Source organism: Xiphophorus couchianus, chromosome 5 (genome assembly GCF_001444195.1).
Source record: "Xiphophorus couchianus chromosome 5, X_couchianus-1.0, whole genome shotgun sequence".
NCBI classification, from domain to species: Eukaryota; Metazoa; Chordata; class Actinopteri; order Cyprinodontiformes; family Poeciliidae; genus Xiphophorus; species Xiphophorus couchianus.
This window is the reverse complement of record NC_040232.1, coordinates 10,383,820-10,410,202: the sequence shown is the minus strand read 5'-3', so window position 1 is coordinate 10,410,202 and position 26,383 is coordinate 10,383,820. Positions and strand designations below refer to the sequence as shown.

General features: G+C 39.5%; 3 protein-coding genes and 1 long non-coding RNA gene across 7 annotated transcripts; 1 reads left to right on the top strand and 3 right to left on the bottom strand.

Moving 5' to 3' along the window:
- Nucleotides 1-181: 181 nt before the first annotated feature.
- LOC114144841 (cilia- and flagella-associated protein 52) lies at nt 182-15,474 on the bottom strand. The gene is made up of 14 exons (XM_028018046.1): nt 15,276-15,474; nt 14,375-14,574; nt 14,164-14,300; nt 13,916-14,038; nt 12,870-12,963; nt 12,620-12,736; nt 12,064-12,164; nt 11,819-11,989; nt 10,545-10,693; nt 9,737-9,879; nt 9,344-9,495; nt 8,082-8,184; nt 1,485-1,596; nt 182-393 (listed from the first exon to the last, which is right to left on the bottom strand). The coding sequence occupies exons 1-14, from the start codon at nt 15,325-15,327 to the stop codon at nt 209-211; spliced, it is 1,839 nt and encodes a 612-aa protein (XP_027873847.1). The 5' UTR covers nt 15,328-15,474; the 3' UTR covers nt 182-208.
- Nucleotides 15,475-15,583: 109 nt separating this feature from the next.
- Nucleotides 15,584-18,622, top strand: LOC114144843 (uncharacterized). Of its 3 annotated transcripts, none has more exons than XR_003595557.1 (4): nt 15,584-15,823; nt 16,577-16,703; nt 17,095-17,181; nt 17,266-18,622. It is a non-coding gene; the product is annotated as an uncharacterized LOC114144843 (long non-coding RNA). The 3 variants fall into 3 exon arrangements; XR_003595556.1 differs by having other exon boundaries at nt 16,472-16,703; XR_003595555.1 differs by having other exon boundaries at nt 15,584-16,703.
- On the bottom strand, nt 18,622-21,250 carry LOC114144842 (uncharacterized). The gene is made up of 2 exons (XM_028018047.1): nt 20,449-21,250; nt 18,622-19,722 (listed from the first exon to the last, which is right to left on the bottom strand). Exons 1-2 carry the CDS (start codon nt 20,855-20,857, stop codon nt 18,725-18,727), a joined length of 1,407 nt encoding a protein of 468 aa, XP_027873848.1. The 5' UTR covers nt 20,858-21,250; the 3' UTR covers nt 18,622-18,724.
- Nucleotides 21,251-21,908: 658 nt separating this feature from the next.
- LOC114145539 (endothelial zinc finger protein induced by tumor necrosis factor alpha-like) lies at nt 21,909-26,133 on the bottom strand. Of its 2 annotated transcripts, XM_028019160.1 has the most exons (3): nt 25,983-26,133; nt 23,693-23,747; nt 21,909-23,273 (listed from the first exon to the last, which is right to left on the bottom strand). In XM_028019160.1, the coding sequence occupies exons 2-3, from the start codon at nt 23,736-23,738 to the stop codon at nt 22,141-22,143; spliced, it is 1,179 nt and encodes a 392-aa protein (XP_027874961.1). In that variant the 5' UTR covers nt 23,739-23,747; nt 25,983-26,133; the 3' UTR covers nt 21,909-22,140. The 2 variants fall into 2 exon arrangements, with proteins under 2 accessions (XP_027874961.1, XP_027874962.1); XM_028019161.1 differs by lacking the exons at nt 23,693-23,747; nt 25,983-26,133 and adding an exon at nt 23,496-23,686.
- Between the last annotated feature and the right edge of the window lie 250 nt (nt 26,134-26,383).

Below are 26,383 nucleotides of genomic sequence, written 5' to 3'. Positions count from 1 at the left end.
TCTATGTATCCCTGAAAGGCTTAAGATCACCAGTAAGGATCAGACTAAATACAAAAAGCATCTTTCAACTGATTATTTTACTTCTAGGTAAATAATTCAAACCAACCTGCCCATATAGGAAAAGAAAATACTCCCTAAACCTAATAACTGGTTATATCAATCAGTGTGCAACAACTGGCAGTGAGTTTTCTGGCTTGAATTTCTTTGTTTAAGAGGAAGAGGCAAGGTGGGGGAACTTCCACAGCCAAATGCCTCCGTCTGCACTGGTGCTGACCAGGATGCGGTTCAAGGTGCAGATCCTGGTGCAGGTAATACTGGCTCCAGCAGGCATACTTATGTGGGTTATTTTTCCTTGCATATAGTCCCACACCTTCACCCGCTTGTCTTCTCCACCTGCCAAAACAAGGAGAAAAATGTATTAATAACATGAAAGAAAGCTGTAAAATTGTCTTACAGTGTCAGCAGGGGAGGAGAAAACATGGGCTCTGAATAGATGAAACACGCTCAATGAGATACAAGAGGAAAAACAAGCCAAATCAAAAATATCAGGAATTAGTAGCTTAGGATAACTTTTTTTCTCTCTTAAAACCCCTATGATTCTGTAGGCACAAAAAAATCACCACAATCTGGTGGAACGAAGAAAGAGCAGATGTATGATGATCATAGCTATCTACAGTTCTTTCATCAGTTCAGAAGTTTATATACACTTATCTTGGGCATGATTGTCAAATTAACTAAGGGTTTTTAACAATACAAATTTTTAAAGCAAGCTTTTCGGTACACAAGTTTGAATTTACTATGGTGTTTTTTCAAAGAATGGGCTTTGGGGATGACATCACAGAAGCCTAAAGTTACCCTGCTATATCTAATGTAAAGGCAATTTTGATGTTTATTTGGGATTGTTGTCCAGGTTCTTATCTGATCCCAACGATTGCTCTGTGATGAAAGGAATGCTGGGAATAACCAGGGAACCACCAAAGCTTAGGATGCTGAACACCAGTTTAACATCAACATGGGCTGAGATGGTCCCAACCGTCATGACATGGATAACTTGCCATCGCTGATCGAATCATGAATCCTGATCTCTCCGAGAAAATCCTGAAAAAAATTCTCTAGTCTTCAGTTCATGACATTGAGCCCAAGACCCTTTGGATTATGCACCAGGGCAATGAACTAAAGCACACCAGCAACTCCATCTCTGAAAAAACTACATGGAGGTTTTAGAGTGGCCTGCTGAAAGTTGGGGTTTAAATTTGATTGAGACGCTGTTGCATGAATGTTCCAAATTCCTCAAATGTGGATCATTTCAACAATTTGCATTAAAGGAGAAATTTATAACAGAAAATAATAATGCTCTTTCATACCACTGTATGCAAACGTCTGACAAAGAACTGCATGTGATTAGCAATAAACCACAAAAGAACAAGCACACTAGACTTGGCTCAAATTAGAAATGCTGCTGATACAATGTAAGAGCAACAGACCTGTCACAAAGTGGCTGCCTTCCTGTGTGGTATGTATGCTGTTGTAGACCCCTGTCTCTGCGTCCTCCCGTTCTCTGATGTTAGTGCCGCCCATCACGTCCCAGTAAATGACCTGAGAACCAGATTAGCAAACACACAAATCAAGGTTACAGTGGGTGCAATGATAGAGTCACCTCTTGAACTTGCTCTGAGAATGAAAAGCTGACATAAGAAAAACAAAAGTTCTAGAATCAGTTAAATTTTGCCTTCATTTTAAATAAGGTCACAGATATCTAGTAACTTTAACTCAAAAGCTGACCTGAGTGCACCCAAATCTGAATTGACTTAACTTATTTGGCTAAATGCACTAAACATTTGTTGCAGCATGTTGCTGAGAATAGACAGGAAAAATTTTAATTAGTCAAGACACCCGAAATAATTTGGAATCTGATATGTTTCTTTATAGGGCAAAACTACAAAACCCTTTTTATATTTTAGACCTGTAAAACAAAATGATTTTTGCATGTCTAGTTTATTGCTGAGTGGGTAAAAAAATAGATTTTCATCGAAGAGAGCTCCATGACATGTTGCAAGCTTAGGGTATCGCTTTATATTCTAACCCTGCTTCAGACATCTACAGAACATTCTCCCTAACCTATCTGCTGCAGTTTCTTGATCTATCTGATGCAGGTTTTCATTACTTTTCTTCGGCAAACCTTTAAGCCCAAGGATTTTATTGGGTCCCATTTTTGTTTTACTTAGATCTACTGGAATAAAGAGGGGCTAAACACAAATACAGATTTGGAAAACCACATACAAGTTTGTGGTCATAATATAAGACCCCGAAGACCCCTATGATGAACGGAAACTTTGGACTTCGTGTTCCCTCGCCTGGACGTGGGTCACCGGGGCCCCACTCTGGAGCCAGGACTGGAGAGGGGGGCACGATGGCGAACGCCCGGTGGCCGGGCTTTTTCCCATGGAGCCTGGCTGGGCTCAGCCCGAAGAGGAAACATGGGTCCCCCCTCCCATGGGCCCACCACCTATGAGAGGGGCCAAAGGGGTCGGGTACAATGGGTGATGGGTGGCAGAGGTCCGATTCTCGGTTGCAGAAGCTGGCTCTTGGGACGTGGAATGTCACCTCTCTGATGGGGAAGGAGCCAGAGCTAGTGTGTGAGGTTGAGAGGTTCCGGCTAGAAATAGTCTGTCTCACCTCGACGCATGGCTCTGGTTCTGGAACCAGTCTCCTTGAGAGGGACTGGACATACTTCCACTCTGGAGTTGCCCACGGTGAGAGGCGTCGGGCAGGAATGGGCATACTTGTGGCTCCCCATCTCGGCGCCTGTATGTTGGGGTTTACCCCGGTGAATGAGAGGGTAGCTTCCCTCCGCCTACGGGTGGGGGAAACGGGTCCTGACTGTTGTTGTGCTTACGGACCGAACGACAGTTCAGATTACCCACCCTTCTTGGAATTCTTAGAGGGGGTACTGGAGAGTGCCCCTCCTGGGGACTCCCTTGTTCTGCTGGGGGACTTCAATGCTCACGTGGGAATGACAGTGAGATCTGGAGGGGCATGGTTGGGCGAAACGGCCCCCCTGATCTGAACTTGAGTGGTGTTCTGTTGTTGGACTTCTGTGCTCGTCACGGATTGTCCATAACAAACACCATGTTCAGGCATGAGGTTGTCACCAGGCACCAATTGGCACCAGGACACCCTAGGCCGCAGTTTGATGATCGACTTTGTCATCGTTTCATCGGATCTGCGGCCGTATGTCTTGGACACTTGGGTGAAGAAGTGCGGAGCTGTCCACTTACCACTACCTGGTGGTGAGTTGTCTCCAGTGGTGGGGGAGGATGCCGGTCAGACCTGGCAGGCCCAAACGTGTTGTGAGGGTCTGCTGGGAACGTCTGGCGGAATCCCCTGTGAGACGGAGCTTTAACTCCCATTTCCAGCAGAACTTTGAACACGTTCCAGAGGATGTGGAGGACATTGAGTCTGAGTGGACCATGTTCTGTGCCTCCATTGTCGAGGCGGCTTATCGGAGCTCTGGCCGCAAGATTCTCGGTGCCTGACACGGCAGCAACCCTCGAACCCGTTGGTGGATGGGTTAGTGACCCGTTGGTGACAGCAACCCTTCGGTGAGGGATGCCGTCAGGCTGAAGAACGAGTCCTATCGGGCCTTTTTGGCCTGTGGGACTCCAGAAGCAGCTGATGGGTACCGGCGGGCAAAGCGGCATCCAGCTTGGGTGGTTGCTAAGGCAAAAACTTGGGCGTGGGAGGAGTTTGGAGAGGCCATGGAGAAAGACTTCCGCACGGCTACAAGGCGATTCTGGTCCACCATCCGGCATCTCAGGAGGGGGAAGCAGTACAGCACCAACACAGTCTACAGTGGGGATCGTGTGCTGCTGACCTCAACTCGAGATGTTGTGGGCCGGTGAGCAGAATACTTTGAAGACCTCCTCAATCCCACCAACATGCCTTCCAGAGAGGAAGCTGAGCCAGGGCACTCAGGGGACTCAATCTCTGGGGACGAGGTCGCCGAGGTGGTTAAAAAGCTCCTTGGTGGCATGGACCCGGGGGTGGATGAGATCCACCCAGAGTTCCTTAAGGCTCTGGATGTTGCAATGTTGTGTTGGCTGACGTGACTCTGCAATATTGCATGGACATCAGGGGCAGTTCCCCTGGTTTGGCAGACTGGGGTGGTGGTCCCCCTGTTCAAAAAGGGGGTGTGCTCCAATTATAGGGGGGTCACACTCTTAAGTCTCCCTGGCAAGGTCTATTCAGGGGTCCTGGAGAGGAGGGTCTGTTGGATAGTCGAACCTCGGATTCAGGAAGAACAGTGTGGTTTTCGTCCTGGTCGTGGAACACTGGACCAGCTCTACACCCTCAGCAGGGTCCTGGAGGGTGCATGGGAGTTCTGGACTGAGAGCTAGGCTTTCTCGTCCAACATCAGTGTCTGACCTCACAAAAGAATTATCAAAGGTAGGAACTTCTATCCTTTGCATCTTTAAGAGTACCAGAGTCACTGTTCCTAAACTCAAAAGAACTATGAAAAACCAACATGGTAGTAAAAACAGAAAGGTTTCTCCCTTTGCCCAAGAAGAATGAAACCAGGACTGGGGAAAATGAGGACTCTATACCAGCAGGGGGCAGCAGAGAGACACCCCTGCTGTAACTCCATCACCAATGAGCTATTCTGTGATTAATGGAGTGAAACATCAATGAACTGTGGCTCCCAGTTTATGATGTTGTAGTCAACCAAGTGGTATTATTGGGCATTTAAAAATTGTGATGTTGAACAGACGGGGTGACCTCTCGACCTCTGTGTTTTCATTCAGTGTTTGCTACAACATCCTAAAGCTATAACCTTCCAAGAGTGAACACTATTACAACCTCTGCAGTTCTCAAGGACATTGCATAAGTAAAGAAAGCAATTAGATTTTACTGAAAACATACAGAACTCTCCCTGTGGAGAGTTTACACAAATAAATAAAGCACTCTGGGTTGGCCACATGGATGTGCTGGTACTGGAAGACTAATTAAGCAAACAACTTCAAATTCTTAACCTCATAGACCACAACCATTATATTATATTATATTATATTATATTATATTATATTATATTATATTATATTATACTTCTTGTTCTTGGTAAAGCCTTTAAGATCTCAAATTTTCTTGTAAAAAACTTAACTCTGTAAACATCTACAGTATAAAAATGTGCCTGGTTCTGCGTTAAACCAAAGCTGGAATTATCTGGAACCTTGAACTATGCATACAACACCTTGTCATGATAATGTAATCAATAGAGGCACATAACCAATTGAGTAATTTGGCAAACACTTGTCAGGAAACATAATATCCACATATATCATAAAATTGGTTTCCATATAGAAGGAAACAAAAATGAGCTCCAACACAGAACAAATTACTGAAAGTCGGTGTTAGATAGGGGATAGGACACTTGCATGAAGCTATTGATTCAAAGACAATTATGAGGATTTTAGAGAAACAAAACAGGCAACATCTTTTCATCCAAGGTTTTTTGTTATTTTTGAAGGACATGAACTAATTGCACACAGCTTTAAACACCAAAGCTTCAAAGACATAACATGTGTTCTTCACTGATTGCTGATGTCTAGATCTTTCTCATTGAAAAGGTTTGGCCTGCCTGAAAGAAAGTCTAAAATAAAGTCTCACACAAAACAGGGAGAGTGAAAATAAAAGGACACATTCCTTTCTCAGACCTTCATTAATGAATAAGCTCCGGAACATTTAGATCCAGGAAGAATGTGAATGTTGCACATTCCTCACTGCTACCTTCTTAAAGCATAGCACAGTGTTAAATTTGACACTTGTTTGTGTTTTCTAATTAAAATGCATTTAAACATTTAAGTTCCTCTTTGAGCTCAATGGCAGCAAGATGCTAAATGAAGTTACGGTACTTTGCTTCGTTGTCGCCTATTTTTCTGTGAGGAAAATGTTTTGTAAAATTGTTGATTTTTTTTTTTCTTGTACATATACATTTGTATCTTCAGCATACATTTTCCATAAAACCCCAACTGAATATTTATTTTTAGAATTAAAACAATTAAAAGCTAAGGTCCTAAAACAGAGCCTTGTGGTGTTCCTATTTTTAATTGTTGATGGATCAGGGCTGGGGGTAATATAGGGCTGGGGGGATATTAAAATGGGTAATATCCATTTTAGCAGAATCTCACTTTAAATATTCTGAACTATTACTGTGAGAAACTGAGATTTGCCTTTAGTATTTATGCCTGTAAACTGTTGCATCAAAGAAACAAAAAGTGAGAATTTGAAACTTTTATTACATTTTAGAAAGCTCCCAAAGCCTAAACAATGGATAGTGGTAGGAACATTATCAGGTCTATATTCATCATATGGTCTCCCTTCACTGAATTACCATTGAACCATTATCATGATCATTAGTATCACAAATTTCATCTCATAAATGCAATCTGCCTGTGACAATAAATTCTAATATTATACATTTTGGCCACCTTTCTGGCTTTTCTGTTAGTCCTGTTCGTCCCCCTTCCCATAATCTTCCTCAGAGGGAGGGTGGGAGGTGAGGAACGACAGAAACGCAGAAGAGGAGAGAGAGTGTTGCTGTTTGTTGTTTCACACAGAGCGCCTGTGTCTTGGAATGAGCAGATGGTGGATCTGGCTGGCACTTGGGTGGCACATGCACATCCGCAGGAAGGCAAAAACAGTCATCCACTCCCCCCGTCCCCAGCTCCCTCTCCCTCGCTTTCTCTGAATGGCTCCATCTCACTCATTCCCCACTTACAGCCACACACACAACACACAGCGACGCTTTAATCAGCACAACTTGTCCTCACCTCTCTGCATGCAGGAAAGACAGCAATATGTGTGTAGCGTGAGGCCGGGTTCAAGAGATGAGGGTAAGGTGCACGATTAGAAGCAAAGTGTGTTGCTCTCCTATAGCGTGTTTGACCTTATGCAAATCAGCAGCACCCAGTTAATCAAAGTTGCTCGCTAAATAAAGCATGCCTGTTTCTTTGTCCCAGTCGCTAGTAGCCAGCACAATGGCTTAATTATGTGGAGCAGAGGAACAAACAGCAAGCTATTGAAACTGATGTGTTGACATACTGTTGTGTGTGATTGTGCAAGGTTATTACTGTGCTCTCCCTGCTGCTCTAAGCAAAGAGAGCTAGGGCAGCAGAGAGAAGCACAGACTCTTTTGATGGAGATTCTGAATGAAAAAACAGCACAGTGATACATATGCACTGTGATCGTTTTTTTTTTTTTTATAATAATAATTAGAAGCTCATTTTTGTTCTGATACATTTCAGTTGTGTTGTACAACCCATCAAAAAATACAGTAAATAGCTAACTTTAATGTGACTGGCATAAGAGTAGTTGTCTTGCATTTGGAAAATTGTAGGTTGGATTTCACCTTTGTCTACCACTGCATATTGATGTACACGGATAGGGTTGGACATCTACCATATCGTTCGTCATTTATCATGATAAGAATCTTTGTCATGATGAATTTAAATTAATGATGTTTTTTCAAAAGAAAAAATTCTCCATATCATCTGTATTGTTAGTATCACAATTTCCTCCACTGTTTATTCAATAAGAGCATCAATAAAAAATAAATAATTTGAAAATATGAATTAATGTAGTTACCGTGTGCATTTTAGTGATGCACACCATACGTCTTTATGTGACATGCTGTCCTATAGAAGCATAAATCTAAAAAAGTAGTGATGAATAGTTTCATCATCACTTTTATTGTTATTGCAGTAGTACCACAAAATATTGTGATAAAACTTTTTGTTCCTGGGCGAGACACAAATACCCCAACTTTCCAACCAATCTGCATATTTGTGTGTTTGTGCGTGTTTTAGGTTGAATCTGGCTCTACTGTAAAGTGATTTGAGTGGTCAACCCACTTACTCTTCAGTCCTTGGTTCAATCCCCGATCCATCCCTAGTCAATCACATAACATCTCTTTGAAGCTTGTGATTGTAATGTAAATAAAGGTGAAAAGCTTCAATGGCTGTTAACACATTTGCAAAACATTAAAAAACGGTTTCAAATATCTCCTTAAAACGTTCTAAACACACCTTTCCGTCAGTTCCACAAGTAACAATCTGGTATCCGTCTGGATGGTAGCACACATTCCGGAAAAGAGTGTCGGTTTTGATCTTTTGACGGGCATGAAAGTGTCTGAACAAAGGTAGGCACAGAAGAACAATTGAACAGTTTAAAGAATTCAAGAGGAGTAGTTTTACTGATTTGCTTTTGAGCTAAAACAACATCCAGCCTGTCACACAAATTTCAAACAATGTGAACCCTCAAAGTCAAGTCTCTTATAATGGAATTGTTTAAAGATAAAGGCACTGAAGGTGGGCAAAATAAATAGGGTCAGTCTGGAAGCAGTGTTGGACTACGGTCTCAAAAACGGTGGTTTCTTTCCTCCCAGTTTCTTTTCTAATTCCCAGGAGGAATTAGAAAATTCCTGTTGGGATGGATGAGGACAGTTCACTGATGACAAAAAGAAAAAAAATCACAGCCAGAAGTAATTACATTTTTTTTTGTGTTTTTTTTTCATGAAAGGAAGCATGATGTCTAAAGATATTAATCATGGGAGAGCTGTGTGGATCAGTTGGTCGAGCTGCAGTCATAGATATGGTTGTACTGGGTTCAATTCCTATTCTTAGCACATGTGCCTCATGTCTTCCCTATGTCAAGTCAATTTTCTGTTTAATGAAGAAAACTAGTGGAAAAAATAATTTAAAAACACTTATTAAGCTCAATAAGTATAATTATTGTATTCATCCTCTTCAAGCCAGACATAAAGACCAAACATTACCAATTTATTCTTATAACAGACACAAAGTCTCATTTACATGTCTCATATCAAATTTCTAAAGCTTTCTAGACTACAATTTATTGGGTTCTCATTCCAAGTGTCATTTTTAAAGCAGAAAAAAAAGTTTTCTGTAAAACTATTGTACATATTTCTATAGTGATCATATAGTTCAAATATGGAATCTGATAAAAGCTGACATGCATACATCCATCAGCGGACAGAAGGACAGCGGACAGAATGTCTAGGTGGATGAAAATACTTAAATCTGATAGTTTTCCTTATTGTGTAGGAAAACTTCCTTCTCTTTGGCACCATTAAGTCATGTAAGGGTGATTTAATTGAACCCCATGATGAAATTATGTAGTAATATGCTTTGACACATCTTTTCCACTTCACATGATCTCAACAGAATCAAATTTGTTGTGGTGTAACAGTAAGTATGAAATATCTGTGTGTGTGCATGCTCTTTCCAGCGCTGAAGTGTGCAATGTAGTCTCCAGATGGGCTGCTTACACTAAGTCCCAGATGATGCAGAAGCCATCGGAACTGACTGTGACGCATTCTTTGTCATCGCTCTTCATTTTGAGACAAGACACGGGCCTTCTGTGCCCCACCATGATATTCAGTATTTGGTGGGTATGAGGCAGCAGTTCCCACACATGCATCTGCAAATGAGACGCAAACACATTCATCTCCATTCCTTAGTCTTATTTTGTTAAACAGATACAACCTATTAAAGCATCTCATTTTCTTAATTTGTAGCATTTAGTACAAAAAAAGAGGAAAAAAAAGACTTCAATTTGTGCAACCACAAAAGGAGCCACTGTCTGAAAATGTTATTTTTTCCTGTGTTCATCTCTTGAACTGAACATTTTATCTGGAGAGTGAATATTGGAATATACTGACCTTCCCTTCTCCTCCTCCACTGATAATTCTTTTGCTGTCCTTGGTGCCAGCGATGGCTGTCACCCCCTGTCTGTGAGCGTTGTTAATTACTACCATTAGCTGCCCTTTCATTCCAAACCTACGGATATTGCCATCGCTCCATGCTAGAACAGAATAAAAATTGGTATTTCAAGTGTTGTGAAAGTAAGAAATACTTTGCACTAGTGGATAACTTCTGCATAGCCGAGACTGAGATGGATGAACCACAGTTTTATGTTGCTTTAAGATGGATACAGTGTAATACATTTAGAGTATTCTCACAATGCAACCCAGGACTGGTCTGATTTTAATTACATTTTTATTTCTCATTTGCTTTTTTACAAATTAAATAACAAACGACAGAAAATACTTTCTAAAAATTGTTTTAATTTCAATCTTCTTTTCTGGGAGTTGATGCAAATTCAGGGTTGACACTCTACACAGCTCTCTAAAAAGTAAATCGCCATAAACAAAAAATTTGATTTAGCGAAAAAAACGATTTATAACCCAGTCCTATTACAATCCCAATCTTCAACGTAATTTATTGGACATTTCATGTCCAGTGTTTTAGTCAAAGACCACGCAGTGTACAATTTGTGATGTGGAGGAAAAAATAAATAAATAAATTCATGTATCATTTTCCTCCCACTTTACACTTTGTGTTGGTCAAACACATAGGATCCCAACAAAATATGTTGAAGTTTGTAGTTGCAATGTGATAAAATGTAAAATGCATCCTGAAGAATTAATACATTTGAAAGACTCTGTAGATGCACTGTCTGAATCTCACCACTGATGATACTGCAGTCATCATGCATGAAGTCTATGGCGTTGCAGGTCACGTTGGGAACAGTGATGCGCAGCTGGTCTTTGGGCTTGCCTACCATCCACACTCTGATTTCTTCCCCAGAGCAAGTTGCAAATAGCTTAGAGGTGGCACTACCACACAATAAAAGTAACAGCGAGCGTCAGGTATTGACCTGATGTTTGCTTGGCTTCATAATAGATGTTGCATAAGTATGTCACCCTCTAGTGAGCAAACTAAGGAACTGAGGTAATGTTGAAAAAATGCTTGGATTATTGTAAAACAGGGAAATCAAACTCTAATATACTGTTGGTCAAACAGAAGAAGTTCAGATGTTACATGGTAATACATGATAAACCAAATGTCCAATGAAAAACAGAATTTTCAAAATCCTATGCAGCTTTCCCTATTTGTAATTTAATTGGAATCCTATTTTCACAGGCTCACAATAATAAGATTAAGTCCTCTGCATGAGAATTCAAACATTCACATGCAAGTAGAAAGAAAATGTGAATAAAGAAAACATTAATCAAAGCTCATTTTTCTCCACTTTGATGTACTGTAATAGCCTTTGGTTCAAGCAAGATACCTGAAATTTCTTCTATCTATTTGACTGGCAGTGGCATGAGGTCACTATTGAATGCACATAGAAGAGGGGACGGGGGCTTGTGGTTCCTGAATGACATGTGAATACATCATTGATTTGTATTATTAGTGGAACATGTGCTGTCCAGCAGCAGGCCAACTGTAATAGACATTTAGGATTATTTTTGGGGCAAAACATAATTGCGTTGGAATGACTTTGTCACCTATGTTGTAAAACCTGCAGCTTGTGGAGGTTTATGAATTCCCCTGCATGAGAAATGCATCATTAGAACATTTTCTTGGATGTAAGACAACTGTTGCAACTGAAATTGAGAACCAAATCTGTTTCTGTCAAAATGTAAATGTGAGACAGGCCAACACAAGAAGGACGCTGAAACTGATGTGCTGCTGCTTTCTTCTAAAACACCGTCTGAAAATTGTGGCAGACATGGAAAAACAGCTGGAAATCAGAAATTCTGACAACTTCAATAACTTTAAACACTTGAACAGAGAGTTGATATTTTTTGTTGTGGTGGGAGCTCACTCAGACAGAATAGAGGTATTAGACTGGATAGGCTAAACCTAAGCTCATAAATAATTCCAGACAAAAGATTTTTTTTGTCCTCAGTGATGTCTTTGACTTTCCCTGCCTGAACCGCCTGAGTGAAACTTACTGAGGAAGGGCAACGTCCTTGACAGCGCTCCTGTGGCCTGTGGATATGAGCTCAGCTGTAAAATCCTTCAAACGGAGCCGGTACATCTGAGCCTCCTCTGTGCCGACATAGAACTGCTCTCCCCCTTCGCTGATGGCAATGGAAGTCACTGCGTTTTCCAGTTGGATTTTCCTATCGGGGGATACGGAATTAGCAGGTTTTACTATCATCTGAGAAAGATCCAAATGGTGAAAGATGAGAATTACCTGACAGGTTTGAAGTTAATCTGGGAGCACAGAGCTAAGATACCAGATCCAGAGCCAACAAGCAGGTCTCCAGATTCCAACAACTTAAGAACATTGATTCCCTTAACACAAAACATGATTTATATCATCTATCAAGCTGGAAAAAGGTATTCAAGATAATGAAGACCATGTAACACAACAGATGTTGAGGAGAAGTTTATATGTAGCATTCAATTTATCCTTCAAAATAGTGACACTATAGCATAGTGTCAGACCTAACTTAATACATGGCAATCCACCTGACAGGACAGGAAATATGAACTAAGAACTGAGATCTGATGTGATTAATGCAGAACTAAATTAGTTTTAAAAACCTAAAACTCTTGACAAGATAGCCAGTTGCGGAATAACGTAAATAAATGGTGTCATTCCCATAATTCATCATTCATTTGCAGATACAATAAAATCCTTGACATGAGTGCTTGCTTGTATTTCCTAATGAGCATTTCATCAGGATAACTTTACTTTCGGAGAATGCAGTGCTAGAACTAAAAGAGAAGTGGATGTGAAGACTTACATGGATGAACTTTGCTTTACCGGGACCACAGATGCTCAGAATTTTCCTCTTTACGTCGATTTTCATTATGTCTCCACTTGAAGTGGCACAGTACATATATCGATTATCCTCTGAAATCTGTGTAAAAAAAAAAAGAATTTCAAAACAGCACAACTGCACGTCTTACCTAATTACCTCTTATGATTTCATTAATATTTTAATTTCTGTGCAATGGAAGCATTTCACAGATAACGTAAACATGGCTTCATACCTCGATACATGACACATGTCTCTTCAGCATGTTTGTCCAGCAGTCGGTGGGCAAGATCCTTTCGTTGACAAACTTCCAGACTCGCAGTGTTAGGCTGGCATAAAAATAGCAGTACCAATGAGACACATTTTGCTGATTGAAAACTATATGGATCTCATCATCACTGACAAGCACAGCAACCAGCCAAACAAATTAACTAATATCGACTTATTACACTGTGTCTGTCTATAGAAAAAACCCAGTACAACTGAAATTCTAAAAAAATTCAAAATTTGAAAAGAACCACTAATATAACTGGTTTTCAAATTGAGGCACAATTACCAGTGGTTGTATTGGTTGCCTTTAATAATGCTCAGAAGAAATCTTTCTAAATATCATCTGACTGTGACGTAATGATTATATTTTCCTCATTTCATTATAATGAAATGAGGAAAATATGGAGGTATAGCTGCTTATACAGTTTTTTCATTTATCTCCGCAGCTCAAATGTGGACTTGAATGATATCCAGCCCAGACTGACCATCTTCTAGTTTCATGTTTATCAAGCAGTGGGACTTTTTTTTTTGGTTTTTGGTCACCAGGCTAAATGCTACTAGTAAAACTAATGACATTGTGTTTTCTGCATTTTATATTTTCAAACATTTTAACAACCAGTTTACTAGATCAGCATGTAGTGCAAGTGCAAGGAGGCCATATTGGATTTTAGGTTAGATTTGGGGAGAAATCATTCAACTTTCTAACTCATGATTCCAATTTCTAAGAACTTAACTGGTAATTTTTTTAAACTGTTAACTTGGAAATCGAAGTAAAACGAGTCAGCTTATTAAAGTGCATCATTACAGGATCATACAGAACCAATAAACAAGAAAATTGTTTTTGTAAAACAAACTAAATGCTTCAAGTGTTGTACTTTACAGAAATTCTATTCATTATATGCTTCAGAATGATGAGACCATGGTATTTTTATTCAGCGTTATCAGACCATGAAAACATACCTAATACAGTTCCAACACATCCTAGAATGAGAGGAGATACCGTCCACCCACCTGCCAGCCGAAGCGAAAATGGTATCGTCAGTTTTGGAATATTCCACCACGAGGCAGTGACCTTGAGCTGAAGCTTTGTTCCTACAGATGAGCTGCTTGGTCTCAACGTTCCATACAAAAATCCTGAGAAATACATAGCAAATACCTTGCATATATCTTAGTCATCAAATGTTCATCCTGCTGCTCTTGTTCCTGCATGGTACTCAAATTTTACAGGGCTTTCAATCTTGTAAGACTTTGCTGTTTACCGGCAGTCATCTTTGCCCCCAAGAGACACCAGGTATTTTTCACTGGGAGAGAATGCGACTGATTCAACCTTGGTGTTGTGGATCCGCAGCTCGACATGGATTGTTCTCTCTGCATAATTCCAGATAATCACTGGAGCCTAGAGAAAAGTAAAACTGGAATTGAAGAGCATAGAAAATGCTATACAGTACAAAGACTTGTGAGTGTGGCTACCTGAAAGCCCATAAAGTTGACCTGCCCAGAGGCGATGTACGATCCACTTTTGGACACAGAAATGCAGGAGACGTTGTTTGAGTGTCCATCTAGAAACTCTAGCTTCCCATCCTCAATTCTTTTCAGGACAATAATACTTCCCAGAGGATAGATAAGGTGCTTCCTGTCTGGATGGAGCTTTAGGCCAAAAGGCACTTGTCCTGATAAGCAATACATTTCATGAGGATAAATACTGCAAAGCATAAACCACTCTCAAAGCTAATTTAAATCAGCCTTACTTGAAAATGTATACCTCTTAAATGTCTCAAATAAAGATTGAAATATACAACAATATATTTAAAAGCATACTTTGTGAACAGCAGAAGTGTCTGTGCTCTTTTTAGCATTTAAAGTTGACAAAGTCCATAATTGTAGTGAAATTATTATTTTTTTTTATTCTATAAAGAGTGTAAGTTTGGACACTACATCAAAATCCAAAATACTGTATGGTTGAATGGTAATTAAGGTTCAGGAAGCAAATAGAAAGTACATTATAACACATATTATATCCAGAAGAAATTTTAACTGATGGTATTGATGCCAAAGGCATCCTGTCTTATTCATAGTTTTGAGATCTTTATTGTTTCCCTAAACACATTCTTCGTCAAATCCAACACTTTGTTTGCACCATGTACAATCTAAGCAGAAAAACTGACTTTTTGTCAAAGAAAATAAAAAGGGAAAAATTACAGAAATAAAAAAAATGAACCTTAAAAAGAACTATACAACACAGCAATGTTTTTAATAGACCTATGGGAAAAATCTATTTTAATATTTTAGGTGAATTAATGTATTTTCTGAATGTAAAACTTCAGGGGAGTATTAACTACAAACGAGCATTAATGTTGGTAGGAAAACCTACCGTTGAAACCGATAAGAGCATCTAATTCCAGAGGAATGGTTTTGCTTCCCATGGCTCAAAAACTGAACATCTCAAACACGATGTGTTAAAAAAAACTAAGTAAGTTAACTTTTAAAATATTGCTTTCTATAAAGAATAACGCGCTCTTTTATCAACATGACCCAAATTGGCATCTGGATTATGTGCCAGTCAAACGGTTACCTAGCGACGAGATGCAAAGTTAACGGCTGCCCGAGTGGTTTCAACGCCGTTGCTGTAATGCACGGGCTTTCCTGGGCTGACGCTCAGGGGCTCACGATGCTGCTTCCGATTTTCACGACAACCGGAAGCTGCATCTGAAAGGGCTGGAGCACTTCCTGTTTTGGTGACTGTAATTCAAGTACTCTGAAAAATGTCTCTCCTCCTCCAGTCCTTTCCATAATCCTTACTTAATTTGCCAGCACTTTGTTTCGCTGATGCGGAGGAAATCGCAGCGGTGAATTCGCCCACCAACAAATGTGTGAAAGGATACAAGTTCTTCCACGAAGAATATATCCACAACTATCAAGGTAAGAAAAGACGTAGTTTAGTGAGCTAAACGCTAGCTACAATATATGAACTATATAAACATAATAATGATAATGAAGTCTAACTTAGTTTGCTAAATTACGTGGAATATTGGAGACAGACATAGTTTAAACGTTTAAATTAGATTTTGACATTCTGAAATGTATTTGCCAGTACAGTTTGTGGAAAAACAGCATGCTAGAACTTAGTTATGATATACTAGATGACGCTTGATGTTGAAACTATGTTTTACTTCTGCATGCGTGTAGTGTCAAATATTATCCAGGGACAGGTAGTTGTCTAGATGCTTCAGATCCATGAAGAAAAATGAGGAACCGCACAAGCTTAAGGTTTGAAACAGTCAGAAAACCGGTTGGCTCTTGTTCGTTAGTTCGAGTTCCTGTTCATGTTTGACAGCTGAAGAACTTTCACGTACGACTTCTGGACTACTCAGAGCTTATTCTAACATCTTCCTTTTCAGTGGTTACTATTTGTTTTCTGTTTCTGTTGCGGTTGCAACATAGTCTGTGGGGTTTTTTTCTGCTGTTGTTGAACTTTACCTTCAAACTAGAATCTATTACTTGTTTAAAGCTAAACATGCTATATGTATTGATGCATATATGTGTTGCTAAAACACTTGTCTATTTTAGATATCACTGGGTGTTGGAAAAGAAAAGGCTGAGTTATTGGATTATTCCTGTGGTTGTGCAGCTGGTAAAGGTTTTTGCAATCATGTAGTTGCACTTCTTTACCAGACTGCACACTACTCCCAACTACAGCTGCCAACTGTTCTTCCTGCACTGGCCTACACAAGTGATTTACAAAGATGGCACAGACCAATAACACAAATAAGAAAAAAAGAGTGGAACACATTGTCCTGTGGTATGTGATATCCTACCATATACTAAATATACTACATATACTAAATTACATATACTGTCATATATATGATCTTAAAATAACAGTACTATAGTTATGTACACAATTTATTCCTCCTTTGATTGTGTCGCGCAGCCATTTACATTCTTTTCCCACCTGTATTTTATAATTGCCATATAAAATTTGTTGTAATCTCAATATTGTGTCAAATATAATTTCTTTTTTGTAGGCAATGAGAAAAATACAGGCTCAACTGCTATCAATTAGTTTTATTTGCAAGTTGGGTATAATTCTAAACTGTGCCAAATCAGTCCCATTATGTCCTAAGAAATTGCTCACCCATCCCTTTATTTGTACTTTAGTTTTACATATCTTTATGTGTATTTCTTGTAAGGGGATACATCCTGAGCCTGTCAGCGACGTGGTTGTGCGGAAACTATGGGGAAATATCTCCACTCCACAATTTACAGAGCTTACACAGGTATAACTTTTGGTTTATTTTTTGTACCTATGTTTCCTGTGTCAAAACTTATGATTATTATGATTTTGTCACTGATGTTTGTAGGACCACTTCCAGATCTTGACATTCTGGCATCAGGAGAAAAACTACACCAACTGGAGTACCAACCACTTATGGCTCTTGTACTAGATGGTCTTTCAAATTTGGAGCTGGTTCCATCCAAATTTGGGCCTGTGCCACAGGGCTCACCATTGTCTTATCAGTGCCCACCTTAGAAGTCCTCTGGTAGCATCATTCTGCACCACATGGCTCCAGACTTCCCTTCTCTTCCTTCGATGCTGCATAGTCTTCCGAATATGTGTTTTGTGCATACACTCGGTCAACTTATGCATCTTCAGTCTCTGCAAGTGTCACTGGAAATGTCTTATGAAATAGAGGCCAGAACAAGAGAGCAGTCCAGATGTCCTGCATGGGTACATCTTCGACAGCCAAGACTTACTGCTAGCCGTTTCCGTGATGCTTGCAGAGGAAGTGCAGAGGAGGAGTCTGCTGCCACAGCACTGGCATCTCGGATGATCAGGAGGTCCACTAGACAAACTGCCGCCATGAAGCGTGGTCTGCAGATAGAGTCTAAGGTGCTGGCAAACTATGCTGAGATGTTGAGGGTCAATGTGCTCCCTGTGGGATTCATTGTTCGCCCTGACACATCATATCTTGGTGTAACTCCAGATGGCAGGGTGTATGACTCGTCAGAATCACCCCCGTTTGGACTGGTTGAGGTAAAAAGCAGTATGAAGAATGATGTGTCTCAGGTTGCTCACCTCAAGGTTCAGGATGGCCATGCTATTTTGAGGCGTTCACACACATACTACTGGCAGGTATAGGGTCAGCTGGAAATCACCGGATTGGAATGGTGCAACTTTGTCGCGGACACGCTAACAACAGTAACTGTTGAGCGGGTGTGGCGTGATGAGTCTTTCATTGATCAAATGAAATCTAAACTGGACTTATTTTACTTCAACACCTTCATTGATGTGTTCATGTCAATACAATAAGAATTATAAAAAAGTGTAACTTGCCCCTTTGTTCCTTTGCATTTCAAATATCCAATCTCAAGCTGTGTGAATCACTGTAAATAGTTGTTACTCATGAAACATACACAGATGTGCAAATTTCTTTAAAAGGCAGTTGCATAATTTACAAAAATGTGTTTTCTTAACTGCAGTTGTCTTGTAACCTGTGTTTTAAAATTGCTTCTTCTTAAGGTTGTCTCAAGTATTTGCAACTGTTGTTTAGATTTGATATATATTAATTTGCAGCATAATTTAAATCAATGTATGGTGTACAATTATAAGATATGAAATAGTTAAGGGTTTTTTGTTTTTACTAGATATTGTAAATTGTACTCGATTTGTTTTCCTTGCAATTCAACTTAAACAAGAAAATACAATAAAATAGTACAGTATGCTGCTCAAGTGTGTATTAATTGAATATATTTTTTTAAAGTCTAGACATTCAAATAACTTTTTACATAGCACTACAACAATTAACATACAGAAATAATTTAGTCTGGAACACAAAATGGGCCTTGATAATTTGCCAAAACACAACAGTTGTGCCAGATTTGATTGACAGTTCCTATTAAAGTGAGAGGCACCGGAGAATCCCAGATGTGGTAGCACTTTACTCTAGCGATTGCTCGCTCTACAATGATCCGCAGTCGAGCAATGGTCTGGGTCTCCTCTGTCTCTTTCTTGCTGAACTGGCCAGGATGCCTAAATGGTGGAATGATGAGTTTGGCTCCAACTTCATGTAGGAGGTCTTGAATGAGGAAGCCTTTATCTGCCATGACTTCATCTCCCAGCTCAAGCAGAGGAAGGATTCCACTGACCTTCGTTATTTCTTTGTCTGAGATGCAGCCTCTGTACAACGCTGAAATAAATGTCACCATCCCACAGGGAGCAACTCCAATCAGCCCTTTCAGAGTGATGTGGTTCTTGTAGGCAGAGAACATTTCAGACTGTAAGGTGAGGAATGATGGCATCTCCAGCTCAACTTCTGTGCAGTCCAAGATGACACGGACATTTGGAGAGAACTTCAGAAATCTCTGAGGCATACTGGCTTTTACTTTCTCACGACTAATCCACAGGTTGATGGAAGAGAACACAATGAAGAGGTAGTTGGCCCAAGTGATGGTCACTCGGCTGACAGTTGCTATGCTGACTTGAAACATGTCAGCAATGAGCTGCTCCTTCATGCCCACTGCTACCTTGAATGAGTACATAAGGAACTCATCAATCAGAGGCATGCAGCGGGCAGGGCTGGCTTCAGCACATGCTTCCTCTCCAAGTTTCTGTGCTGTGGTCCAGTACACAAGGTGTGATGCAGAGGGCGCAATGGACTCCCAGAAGACCCGGAACACACATTCAGATGGAAATTTGGTGTAGAATCGGATCTGGTCATCAGAGGCGCAGTAGCGGCTAAAGAGTGTGGCAGACAAATCCACGTTTTGAAGTCTGGCCTCCAACTCCTTGATATAATCCAGAGCTTCATCAAGTGCACCTGTAAAACCACAAAATAAAATAGCATAACATACGGTTAGCAAGGAGTTTTAATTGTATAGATGTAACATTACTTCTGTGAAGATCAATACATGTTGTGAGTCGGAGCATGTATGTATATACAGTACAGACCAAAAGTTTGGACACACCTTTCTAATTCAATGGGTTTTCTTTATTTTCATGACTATTTATAAGGCAAGAAATCCCACTTATTAACCTGACAGGGCACACCTATGAAGTGAAAACCATTTCAGGTGACTACCTCTTGAAGCTCATCAAGAAAATGCAGAATGTGTGCAAAGCAGTAATCACAGCAAAAGGTTGCTACTTTGAAGGAACTAGAATATAAGGGGTATTTTCAGTTGTTTTACACTTTTTTGTTTAGTGCATATTTCCACATGTGTTATTTATAGTTTTGATGCCTTCAGTGTGAATCTACAATGTGAATAGTCATGAAAATAAAGAAAACTAATTGAATTAAAAAGGGGTGTCCAAACCTTTGGTCTGTACTGTACATAATCTCTCCACAAAATTGTGGTACATAACTACCATATTTTTGTGGTAGTTATGTACCACAAAATACATATCTAACACATAATCTCATAATAATGATTTCATTATTATGTGAACATAATAATAATCAAATTATTATAGTAATAGTTATATTTGACTGAAATTATCTTACATAGCAAATGTATATAATGTACTATCTTAATTTAACGTTTACCTGCGGGTGGATGTGCCACATAATCATGGTCTGCAGTAGCATCTTTAGCCTGGCTAGCTTTCTGAGAGAGGACAAACTGCCGTTTCTTAGCCCTCTTAAAAGCAGACTTCCTCGTTGCTGGTGCAGTGAAGTTATTCCAGGCAAAAAGGGAAGGAACAGCTCCACTTCTAAGGCGGCTGATGCTGGATCCGCTAACAAAATCCTCCAGTGTGAAATGGCGGCTACATACGAACGTGCTCCCTGTCTTTATGCAAAAGTCGGGACCTTCATCTCTACGGATCGCGTGGATCCACTGCCTCCGTTGGTCCGGGTCCGTCGGGAACGAATGATAGGACAGATATGGCTGTTTTCTTGCCCCACATGAACAACCAGGGACTGAACAAAAACAACTGCGCCGAGATTGAGCCATTTTCCAAGCCTTTTAATGCTAACGCGATAGCCACTGGAAGTTGTCAAACCCCACATCCGCAAAACCCGGAAGCGTGAAAAAGGGGTTTGCTTGCGTGTGCTTTCGCGAATTCGGACACTAGTGTAGTCCCTGGCTCACAGAACGAAACTTTGGAAGCACTGCAACTGTGATGTTATTGTAAGGCCCACCCATCTGCGGTGATCTGCAACTATTTTAGCCTTCAGTCTAGCTAAGTAAAAGTCGTTTAGAGCCGCAAATATTACATGACCTTTTAAAGAAAGTCAACTTATAATTTTCATATATATCTACTACAGAAAAGTTTGACGGGTTGTGAATAAGACTGACACGACACCGTCATAAACATGACACAACACCTGTCATGAACATGAGTAAGTCTTCATGAATATTTATGACTGTTGTCATAAAGTGTCATTTGGTAAATCATGACACTTTTAATACAAAGTTGACATTATTCAAAATGTCTTTATGACAACTTGACATTAACCAAGACATCATGATCTGACATAAATTCGTTATAAAAGTATTATTGATTAAACTGTGGCTTTATGTTATTAAAGCTAAAGTTTAATCAGCAATACTTTTAATATTACCAGTTTAATATAAGTAATATTTTATTTCCATGCTGCGCACTTCTGTTAAAGCACCATGAAACTAAACAGGTAGAGGTTTGCCATTGTAACACAATAGGTGAAGTATTTCACACTTTTGTGCAACATTGTGTTGGATTATTGTAAAATTACAGTGAAATATCCTGAAGTTCATAGTTGCAATGTGATGAAATGTGAAAGAATTTTTTTTTAAATATGAATACTTTTTAATGCAATGTATGAACTGTATAGAAGATTTAAAAAAATCTAAGCTGTCAATATTTCAATGTACTATTTTCATAACTCAAACTGTTATTCACACCTTGCCAACATGTTTTTATGTAACTGAATGCTGTATAGGAGCTCTTCACTACAGACCTACAACATATGTATAAAGAAATAAAGCACATATCAGTGAGCACCTTGCAACATTGACTACATAATGCATAAAACTGCATTTTTATTAGTGAATATTAAAAACATGATTTGGTTGCGACAAAACAGTCAGTTGTATTTGGGCTCACATAAATACACTTGAAATTTCAGTTACTGGAATAAAGCAGGGAAAGATGGTTCACTCTAGATCTGAATGGTATATGTGAACATTAAGTCAATAGTCCATATAAGTGCGAAAACTACAAGCCACAGAGCTGCTTGATTGTCTCTCAAGGAAATCTAATTAGGTTCACAACTTTCTGGATTTCCAGAAGGTCCTGCGAAACTTTCCAAATCCTCTGAAGGTTCTGATGCCGCCTGTTTGTGAGCGTGACTCCTTCTGTGCCTACTCAGGGAATGGCTCCAGGAGAACCTGATGCCACATGTGAGGCACATGTAAGGTTTTTCTCCTGTGTGCACACGCTGATGCTTCGTCATCGAATTGTACCTGTTGAATGTCGCGCCGCACTCGTTGCAAATATATTTCTCAGACTTAATGTGGACGTTCTGCTCGTGCTCCTTCATGTTGCCGAGCTGGGAGAAGCCTTTACCACACACAGGGCACAGATGGGGCTTCTCTCCTGAGTGAGTAAGTCCATGAAGGATCAGGTCCTGACGGGAATAAAATCTTTTGCTGCAGACAATACACTTGTGGGGTCTTTCTCCTGTGTGCTTCTTCATGTGTCTTTTGAGTCCCTCTGAGCGGGAGTAGCTGCTTTCGCACAGAGTGCATTTAAAAGGTTTCTCCCCTGTGTGGGAACGGGAGTGGCGTCGCAAGGAGGAGGCCTTGAAGAAACACATTCCGCAGTCAGCACAGCGGTGAGGTTTCTCCGGCTGTTCCTCATGCGTTTTTTCGTGGGCTTTGCAGTGGCCTGCCTCAGAGAATCCCTTTCCGCAGACAGGGCAGGTATAAGGCCTCTCCCCTGTGTGAACCCTTATATGGCGAAGAAGTTTATGGAGTTTATTGAATGTCTTCATGCAGAATGAACACTGATGAGGTATTTTTGGTGTTCTTGAGTGCGTGCGTTGATGTCTCGCTAACCTTGAAGGCCTGTTGAACACTTTCTCACAGTCAGGACAGGGATGCTTGTTGGTTCTGCTGTGGGTATTTTGGTGTCGAATCATCCTCTCCTCCTGAGTGAAGTTCTTCTCACAATGCTGACATTGATAAAGCATTCTTGGCTTCCTCTCGTGGATAGGTTTATGCCTCTCCACCTTCGATGGCCTGTCGAACATTTTACCACAAGTGGGGCAAGGGAAACACTTGTTGGATTTGTTTATTTTTGGTTGTTTGAAATTCTCTGGGTCAGTGTCAGTGGAAGAGTCGCTGGAATCTGACTCCAGGTCAACGTTCACCTCCACAACTCCAAAACCTGTGGATCATACAGAGCAAAATCAATATTTTGAAAAATTCCAAGGTAGAATATATCTGTTTTCATCAGAATCAGAACAAGCATGATGTTTTCCCTGTTTTGTGTTTCATATTTGACAGATAAAAACTGAAACTAATTGCCTGTTTTAAATGTGGTTTGGTATATTTTTAATGGCTACTGCTGAAAGAAGTTGTTTTGTCTGGTAGAGCAACATACTGGTACCGAGTTAGCAGTAGTTTTTCAGGGCTGGGGTCAGCGTTTGTATCAGTTGGAACACAAAGAACCGGTGGCAAAGTCCCTTGTTCGCACTTTAAAGGGCTTTCACACAGGGTGCCAAGTTATTCTTCTACAAACATGTTTGGATTATTATCTGCTACACTGTATTGACAGGAAACCAAAACATAGCCATCTCTACATACTGTCTTCAGATTCAGATTTTGGTTCAGGTGCGGCGTCTGGGCCCATGGCTGCAGACTGTAGATAGACAACAGAGAAGCACATGAGGTCAGTACATCACAGAGCAACACAGAGACATATAGGACAAACACTCCTGCTCACACGTATTTGCACATATAGTAAATTAGAGCCTCCACTAAACCTAATTTAATTTCCCTTTAGAATCAATAAAGTACTTTTGAAATAAATTTGAATATGAACCTACCATACAGACTTTTGTACTGTGGTAGGAAACTGGAGAAAAGCTACACAACACATTTACATGTAAAACACGAAAACTGCACACAAAGCAGTAGAAGTTTGAATTCAGGACATTTTTGCAGTGAGAGGACAATGCTAACCATAGTTCAACAATTTATTTTACTTATGTGAAGTAAAAATGAATTGCATCAGTCATGTGCCATTCTATTGTAAAATAATTCAAATCAAGAAAGAGTGTCTGTATGCCATTGATTTATTCCTGACGCTTATTTATATGGCTGATATTGGAACATCACTTTTGACTTTTGAGGCATAAGGGGGAAAAAGGGTAGCAGCTTATGTGTGAAAATATAAGCTCTGGTGGACAATCTATGCAACTGCAATATTACTCTAAAAATAATTAGAAAAATTATTGGATCTAAATTTGGATTTCCACACTAAAGTATTTTATTATCACCAATATACATACATAAGAAACAGCAAAAATGTAATGTAAGCTGATTTGCTTTCCTTGTGTTTTTACTTAAATTAATTTGTGTATTACTGGAACATAGTTGTAAGGAAAATATATGTGATTCTTAAATTATGACAACAAAAATGAAACATCTTTTTCCGCAGTAAATATTTTGACCTTTTTTCTTATTTGACTGCTACATGGGTAGCAGTCAAATAAGTGCGAGAATGAATTCTAAATGAAGTGATATATTTCATTTAGACAAAATGTGTAATACATTTATTTAAAATAAAGTGAGGCAAATTATTATCGACATACTAAGATCAAAAAGACACCCAGGTTAAAAGTTCTGTATAAGATGCCAGAGGAAGTGATGGAGTGACCAAAGCTATTTCTGTTTGACTACACCAACGCCTTTCTGGCCCTCATCTACTTGTTGCGCAATGACAGTCAGTTGACTGAAAACAGGCCTCTACAACTTCACCTTGCTTATAAGATAAAAAACAAACACATCGTTTTGAACAGTTATCATGGTGTAAAAATTAAGAAGCATAACCTGTCACTGTTTGTGAGATAATACTGTTTCAAAACCACAAGAGGAAAGTTAATAATAGTCCCAAGTATGTTTCACAGTTAATTACAGACTGGCTACCGGAGCAAATGTCTTCCGATATCTGCTTTTTATGTTTGATTTATTCCAAATGATGCAGAATAGAAAAGTTTTTGTTTTTTTTAAGGCAGTATGTATTTAACAATCCTATTGCTAAAATTGTAATAATAAAGATTATTATTACAATAATAATAATAATTAATTATTTAGCAGCAGTGGGAATCATTGTTAATTTCTGATTTTGAATAAAAGCGTAAGAACATGGTATAACTTTTAGTTTCAATTATTATCACACCACCATGAAACAAAGGCACTTTGACTTAACATTTACAGTTATCATACCCAGAGAAACTAATGTAAAACCCATCCCTAATGAATGTGGTTTTTACTTTGACTTAAACCCTAAACATTTTACCGATTTCTTTATAAACTAGGAATTTCAGAAAGTGAGGAGAAATAACATCTTGCAACACTTCCCGAATCTATAGTTGCAGGCATACGAAATGTAAATCACGAAATCGAGGGACTAAAGAGAGGTATCATGATAGCAGCTTATGTATCATTAGATGCTCTATAATTGAATAAAATGAAATGGACATATCTTCGATTACAAATGTAGAAACCCAACTGTAGTCTAGTCTGCTTTGGGTTGTATTATTTTTTATTCTACTTAACACCGCTAACTGTAAACAGTTAGGTTTCTGCAATACAGGCTGCGTGCGGAGCTAAATTGAAATTGTGAGCTAATATCTGTAAGTTAGCATCTGAGCTCGCTAGTAAACACAAATAAGTCATTTGATAATTAAATATAAACTCGATACCAGGTAGCCTGTCCTGCGGATAACATAGATCCCTACGCCACCCAGGATGACAGTTTTTTGGGATACAAACAGAGATGAAGCTACAGCCAAGCTACGCACGCTAAAGCTAACGTCGACGTGTTAGCTAAAACAATATAATACAGGAAGGACAGAAAACCAAACCCCACCTCTCGGATAAACCTAAAGAATGCACCGTTATGTATCCTTTCGACTGCAGCTTAAGTCTAACCTCCACCAAAAGGAGGAAGGGAGAAACTGTAGCAACTCTCCAAAGGGTAAACCACAGCAGCTCTGTGATGCTCGTTACTCCACGTGAAACATTTGTGGCTCAACGTAAATTCAAGAGTCACACACGGTAAAGAGCTAGTTGGGTTCTTTTTGAAGTATTTTTTTTATTTGTTAAAATGTGTATAATGTTTAATGAATTCACAAGTCATACAATGATTGCCAATGGAATTTCCACAATTTTTCACTCAACACTTTAGATACGTCTATCTTTTAGTTCAAATTGTCCTAGAAGGCAGCACAAGCTTTTGAGCAACGGTGAAATAAAGTCATGAAACCATTG

What these genes read in the sequence shown, in the direction of transcription:
- LOC114145539 (XM_028019160.1), bottom strand. Translation starts at nt 23,738, where the DNA reads ATGGGCCCAGACGCCGCACCTGAACCAAAATCTGAATCTGAAGACA. An exon ending in AAAATCTGAATCTGAAGACA is followed by an intron (nt 23,274 to 23,692) that starts GTATGTAGAGAT and finishes TATGATCCACAG; the next exon opens with GTTTTGGAGTTGTGGAGGTG.
- LOC114144841 (XM_028018046.1), bottom strand. Translation starts at nt 15,327, where the DNA reads ATGGGAAGCAAAACCATTCCTCTGGAATTAGATGCTCTTATCGGTTTC. An exon ending in ATTTTCGCTTCGGCTGGCAG is followed by an intron (nt 12,964 to 13,915) that starts GTGGGTGGACGG and finishes TTTTTATGCCAG; the next exon opens with CCTAACACTGCGAGTCTGGA. An exon ending in AGGCAGCCACTTTGTGACAG is followed by an intron (nt 394 to 1,484) that starts GTCTGTTGCTCT and finishes TTGTTTTGGCAG; the next exon opens with GTGGAGAAGACAAGCGGGTG.
- LOC114144842 (XM_028018047.1), bottom strand. Translation starts at nt 20,857, where the DNA reads ATGGCTCAATCTCGGCGCAGTTGTTTTTGTTCAGTCCCTGGTTGTTCA. An exon ending in TGTGGCACATCCACCCGCAG is followed by an intron (nt 19,723 to 20,448) that starts GTAAACGTTAAA and finishes GTGGTTTTACAG; the next exon opens with GTGCACTTGATGAAGCTCTG.